The 6,814-nt window shown below is 45.3% G+C and overlaps 1 protein-coding gene across 1 annotated transcript; it reads right to left on the bottom strand.

Moving 5' to 3' along the window:
* Positions 1 to 2,346: 2,346 nt before the first annotated feature.
* Positions 2,347 to 6,535, bottom strand: KPNA2 (karyopherin alpha 2 (RAG cohort 1, importin alpha 1); the record flags this gene model as incomplete). Its single annotated transcript, XM_009075666.1, has 8 exons — positions 2,347 to 2,439; positions 2,546 to 2,695; positions 2,803 to 2,985; positions 3,068 to 3,301; positions 4,011 to 4,274; positions 4,363 to 4,457; positions 5,257 to 5,525; positions 6,447 to 6,535. Coding segments are annotated over 8 exons (1,377 nt in total), but the record flags the coding sequence as incomplete, so codon positions are not given.
* Between the last annotated feature and the right edge of the window lie 279 nt (positions 6,536 to 6,814).

Below are 6,814 nucleotides of genomic sequence, written 5' to 3'. Positions count from 1 at the left end.
CCCAGTAAACCCACAAACGCCAAGAACATGCAAGTCGGGATTCCTCTCTTAAAGCTGACTTTGCATGGTTGGTTTTGTGTAGGTTAATTCTTTCAGCTCTCTACAGTTGCACAGAAAATCACCATTGATAACTAATGCTTTTAGATCAAGGTTTGAAAACAAAGGGCACAGGACACTTCACTGCAGATACATAAATTCCCTGTCTGGTTGGTTTTTCCCCCCAGAACATGGAAGGTTTGAGCTCTGCAAGGCAGAAGGTTCTTTCCCCTTTAGCCCAGACTCTGGTCCCAGGAGTGCTGTGGTACCCGTGGGGGTCACACTGTTCTGCTCCTCTCTCTGTCACTGTCTACAGCTGCTCCTGCAGGTGCTGGGAGCCACCTGCAGCCTCACCCTGCTGGGGCAGCACAGGCCTCAGCTCCTCATGCAGAACATGCAACAGGGGTGCAATAGCCATTGGTGGGGTTGTCTTTAAAGATTTATGTAATAAAGCTTATTAAAAAACCTCAAACAATTTAAGTGGCACAGCCCAGACTCTGAAGGTCATCATTAATCAGGTCAGCCTAGTGTAGTGTCAGCAAGTCCTGTGTGACAGGTAAGCTCCATAACCCCATTGATACCAAGAGCACCTTCAGAGTGAGATGGAGGAACTCCTACAGCTTGGACAGCCCAGCAGGACTGCACTGTGGCAGTGACCCACAAGTGATTGCTCTGCAGAAAGCATCACTCTTGCCAACAAGAAAATATAGGACTGTATATACAGACAAATGATCTGCTGCCCCTTGTAGCATTAGCACAACTCTAAAGTACCCCAGACCCACAGAGAAGCCACATGGGTGCACTGCAATCCCACTTACAGAAGGAACCATTTTTGCCAGCAAACATGGGATAGGGAGTACTAGACCTGCCCCTCACTAATTAAAGCAAAAGTGATGTCATCTCCATTAGCAATAACTCATTTAAAGGAGTCTTCAGAAGCAGCATATGAGAATGGTGATCTGGGTTTAGAGAAAATGCTCCTTTGAGCTCAGATGTTCTTCACAAACACCCAAAGACACTTTTCTATGCATCTGCACTTCAACACACACTTGGAAGCACAGAGAGATGACTAATGTACAGGACAAACCCAGATTCTTCCAGCAGGTTCACTTAGCAGAACACAAGGTAGGGGTTGGTTTGTGTATTTGTTTATGGCAGGAGGGAAATTAAAAAGACCCAAGGGAAAACACAAAGCCAATAGGAGAATTGCCTGCATTAAACTTTCCCCCTTCCCTTTTTCAGTGAAGTGACATGCAAAGGTTCAGGTCAGTCCTGCTTGTGAAACCTCTAGCCCTGAAAAGTTGACCTCTCCTGCACCTCCACTCGAGCTAGAGAAGCTCAGGGAACTCAGGCAATACAGTTATTCCAACACATTCGACTCCTGGGAGTTTCCAGTTAAATAAGTAGCTTGATCCAAGTTTTTCCCCAAAAGCTGGAAAAAGAGAACTACAGTTCTTCCTCTCCACTCAGTAACCCTTCCACCCCCAACCCCACCCTGGAGACAGAATGGGTTCTGGTAAGGAATGGGTTCAGAAATACAGGGACCACAGATTCCAAGACAAGGACTTCATTTCTGCTCTCTAGAGCAGGCAACTGGTTCAGAGCATTTCCTGCACTGTCCTGAGGCTACCTGAACATATGGACAATTGAGTAACTGCTGTACTTACCCCTCCTACACACTATTAGGAGCAGTTAAGTAGTACTACTAGCTTTCAACTACTCCAAAAGGCAGAAGCTAGTTTAACTCAGTTGTGACCAGATGAATTAGATTTCTACAAGAAATACCTGGAGAGAAGCAGTGTTGCCTTGGCTCTGCAGCAATAGAAAGCTGCTGTATGCAGAAGTCAGAGCTTGAGGTGAAGAAGCTGTTCTAAACTCAGCCTCTTCAGACCTGAATCTCTTGTGGTTCAGACCTGCACTCGTGTGGTTAACTTTACTTACTCTATCAGTCAGCTTCTAAGACAGCAGGTGACATAATTCAATTTGATGTACTGATAATACTTTATTGGAGTTCAAGTAAATCCTCTTTAAAAGCCTGTACACTGGCATTGAGCACAGGTCAGGTAGAACAGGTGTGGAGAGGCCAGCAGAGAGGTGGCTCAGGCTTTGTGAGAGGCCTGTTGCTCACTTGCATTCTTGCCCCAATAAGGACAGAAGGAGGAAATATTTACAGACATCTCACAGAAGGAAGTTTACAGTTAGAAATTCACATGTATATACAAAGTGCTATAAGACCCAGAAGAGACAAGACTATTAAGACAGAGGTGGGAGTCATTTATGTGCCGAAGCACTTGCAGGTGGTTACGTGATCTAGAAGTTGAAAGAATTTGGCGTGTTGCCCTGCACTTGGAAGGTGTAGCTGTCAGCAGTAGATTCTGGTACAACATCTTGGTCTTCCTCCTCCTAGAAGGAAAAGGAAAGAATGTTGAAACAGCAGTAGCATTTTAACCTAGTGGTCAGTGTACTAGGATAGAAAGAAGTTGGGGCAGAAAACCCTACAGTTCCTTACTTCTGCTGAGAAATACTTCTCAATGATGGTGGATGAGGCTCTGTACACTTGCTCATTTTCATGTGATTGGAGAGCTTCAATTCTGTCTAGACCTCCACACTCCTCAATCATGAGGCAAAGCTTCTCAGTCTCATTAATCTTCTCAGCAGCCTGCAAGAGAAAAGCATGGAACAACCTCAGGAAGGGTGTACAGCAGCAACTACTGGAGAGTCACTAGCCCAACCTGGACCACGACTTAATACACTGCATCCACGTACCAGGAAGATATTGGAAACAGCATCCAGGATAACTAGCACAGTTTTGCTGTCTTTAGTTGTGAGGAGATTCATTAGGGGTTCAAGAACACCAGCCTGAACGAGATACACAATCTGGTCAATTGTTCCACCACTTGTGTAGTTCGTCACAGCCCACACAGCTTCCTTCTGAGACTTGAAATCCCCCTGCAAGGTAAAAGCAGAGCATGAGAACACAAACAGGGGCAATAGGGAAAGTCTCAACATAGTAAATACAGGTTTTGTGTACCTTCCTCAGAATACCAATGAGATAAGGCACAAGCCCATGGTCCACCACTCGCTGAATCTGATCCTGACGTCCAGCAGTGATGTTGGACATGGTCCAGGCTGCTTCCTTCTGAATGTTGTTTTTGTGATGGGAAAGGAGACTTGGAAAGACAGAGAGTGCTCCTGAGTCTATAACGATCTGTGTCTGCTCATCAGTACCAGTGACAATGTTTCCTATGGCTCTTAATGAAGGAGTCTGAAACAAACATGAATAAAATACTTGGGAACATTGTTCAACACTAGATCACAGCAAACACAGCCACATGTGATGCTCATCCACTCTAACCTTGCCAGTTAACAGCATGACATGCTCTGTACAATTGGCATCACACAGGCAGACATTAGCCATGCCAAGACAGCACACCTTCCAAGGCCAATCTGCAAACCACCACCCATGAGAGAGCTTAGGGAAACTTCCTCCCAAGTACTAATGCAGTTCGATTACCCTGTAATTACAGCAAAACTTCCTCCCAAGTACTAATGCAGTTTGATTAATCTGTAATTACAGCGTGCACAGAGCCCACTTGTAAACGCTGTCCCTAGAATGTGGATTTGCAGCAGCAGTTACAGGGAAGCTTTAAAGAATGCTGACTGCTGTGCAGGCCTCAGGGTTAAATCCACAGATCACAAAGCAGAGGGAAGCTTTAAAGAATGCTGACTGCTCTGCAGGCCTCAGAGTTAAATCCACAGATCACAAAGCAACTTGACAGTCACCCACAGCAGCAGCCTGTGTGTGGGACAGTCTCCAGGCACAAGACAGAAGCTCAAGTCTCAACTTCACAAGACCTAGAACAAGCATCTGACTTATGCATGAAGACAACCAATCAGTTATGTGGGCACTGCTCTGACTCATTTTACCCATGATTCAAATCAAGCAACAGCAACCTGCACCTCTGATAACTGACCATTATTGGCAGCTCACTACATCCCAGAAGCCTGACGAGCTGTGGCACCAGTCCAGTTTTCACAACAACTTCTATCCTGTCGTTGGAACCGTCTGTCAGGTAGGAAATGGCCCAGCAGGTGTCTGCCAGCACCTCGGGGTCATCGTGGTGCAGGAGCCGAACCAGGGTGGGAAGGACCTGCTGAATAGCCTCGATGGGCGGCGCAGGATTCTTGTTGCGACACAGGTTTGAGAGGGTCCAGGTGACATTGCGCAAATATCCAGACTGCAGGGGGGGACATGAATGGTCAGCAAAGGTTTACTTAGCTTTCACTCACTTAGTAATTGTAACTTGGATCACATTGCACACTTACAGCCAGGGAAGAGAGGTCAGGGACAGCAAGCAGACTCAGCAGTGGCTCAATGGCACCATATTTAATAACCAGGTCCCTGTAGGCAGAGCCATCCCCTGGGAAAACAAGGAAAAACTCAAGTGAAGACCACCAGAACAGACATGTGCACACAGAATCAGTATGTGTTAGAGGATTAATTCTGCTGCCACTTCAGAAGGGCTGGATAAAGTAAGAAGTGAGGACAGAATGACACTGCTATGGTTAAGTCACATGACAAACATGTGTTTTTCTAACCAAGCCAGTGAGCTTCATTATTTTTCTGTTGGAAGACATAATATGTTTTCTATACAGCTGTCGTGGTTTAACCCCAGCAGCAGCCAAGAGCCACACAGCCTCTCACTCACTCCCCCACCAACGGGAGCTCTGTGTTCTGCACAAAACCCAAACATAGCCTCATACTAGCCTCTATGAAGAAAGTCAACTCTACTCTAGCTCAAACCAGCACAACAGCTTTTCTTAAGAGTTCATAAGTAAGCAGGGACAGGTATGTTTCTCTGAAGACACACCTAAGCCTTCCACTAGACTCTTCCTCACAACATGGGGCCTGAAATGCAGTGCAATCACCAGCTGCATGACTGGGCGCTCCAGTAAAATGCTGGTGGAATGTCAGTGGGACTAAGAATTCTTCTACTGCAATGTTCAAAAATTACCTTACAAGTGAGTTTAAAACTCTAAGAACAAACTTTAAGACAATCCACAGGGTGTCAGGCATTGCCTGAGACACCTCACACCAGGGCTGAAGACAGAGCTGTCTGGGGCATGTTCTACAATGCAGAGCATGTCACTACTTGAAAGCTGTTGAGTCAGAGCTCCCAAGCAGCTCAGCACACTGCATGGCACAGCACAAGGACATACCTGCAATATTCCCCAGTGCCCACACAGCCTGCTCACTGATGTGAGTGTGGGGAGAGGCCAGCAGGGAGATGAAGGCTGGGATAGCTCCTCCATCCACCACTGCCTTGGTCTGTTCTGATGTGCCAGAAGCAATGTTGGTGAGTGCCCAGGCAGACTCAAACTGGATGGGACTGCACTCTGCTCTTCCCAGGAAGGAGACAAACTTGGGAATCAAACCAGCCCGAATGATGTTGTCTATTGGGGGCTGCTTCTCTCTTGAGAGGAGTTTCCTAAGGAGGAAGGCAAACCAAGCATTATTTTTGCCTGCAGAGATCCAAACAACAAATTAAACAGTCTTAAAAGAACCGTATTTTACAAATTTAAAACATTTAACATGGAGAGACTACAACACAACAGAGCATGAAGGAGAAATGCAGACAAGTTGAGCACTTCCTTCCTAAACCTCTGTTAACATGTTTTTTGGCATGTCCTCACTATGTGAGAGGTTCTGGAGCACTTCCTTCCTAAACCTCTGTTAACATGGTTTTTGGCATATCCTCACTATGTGAGAGGTTCTACTCAGACTCTGGAATAAAGCACATCTGCAAGAGTCATAATGCACCTGAACTGCTGGAGGTTTCTCAGCAGAGGTTAATGACTACCAGAAGCAGCACTGCAGCAATAGACAAGCTGGCTAAAGGGAATTTTACATTTGGAGGAAGAAAGGAAACTTGGCACATTTCAAACCCCAGTCATCTTACTGCCCACGTTACTCCAAGGTAGATCATGGCAACAGTACAGTATAGCCAAGAGTTAATAAGCTTTAAAAATACTTTGTTTTTCTTTAACAAAGTGATTTTTGTTATTAGCCCTGCTAAGATGGACTAGTGCTTAATTTGCCATTATGAGAGAGTTACAACTTCCTAGTAAAATCTTCAGGCACTTCAGAGATTCGAAATCCAAACTAAGATGGACTAGTGCTTAATTTGCCATTATGAGAGAGTTACAACTTCCTAGTAAAATCTTCAGGCACTTCAGAGATTCGAAATCCAAACCAATAAAATGTAAAATCTTCAGGCACTTCAGAGATTCAAAATCCATATGGTTTCAATAAAATCATGACCAAGTTCTGGGTATCCAAACCTTGAATTCTCTCACCTTGCCTGGTTATTGGCTTGCACAGCTGAGCTGGTTACCTCTACACTGCTTACCTGGCAGCTTGAGTAGCCTGCAGCTGCAGCTCCATGTTGTTACTGTTAACTCCTTTGACTATTTCTTCAACTGACCAGTGTGCCAAGACCTGCACAACAAAAGTTACGTGAATGCTTTGTTGGGAGAGCAATGTGTATTTCTGGCCACTGAGGCCTTCTATACAATACCATGAAAAGGCCCCAGTTTAGAACCACTTCCCTTATTATCACCACTACGTGATACTCCAAAACCTCAGAAGTCACAGTTATCTGCACTGCTGAGAGATTTTGTAATCAAGTGTTTCACACCAGTTCCACTAGGCCTAAAATGTAGCCTCAGACAGTTGTGTTTAAGGGTGTTGTCTATTAGCATAGACTTCAGCTGCTAA

Source organism: Acanthisitta chloris, unplaced genomic scaffold (assembly GCF_000695815.1).
Source record: "Acanthisitta chloris isolate BGI_N310 unplaced genomic scaffold, ASM69581v1 scaffold6125, whole genome shotgun sequence".
Taxonomy (NCBI): Eukaryota; Metazoa; Chordata; class Aves; order Passeriformes; family Acanthisittidae; genus Acanthisitta; species Acanthisitta chloris.
Note: the sequence above shows the minus strand (reverse complement) of the source record. Positions and strands in the feature narration are given on the sequence as shown.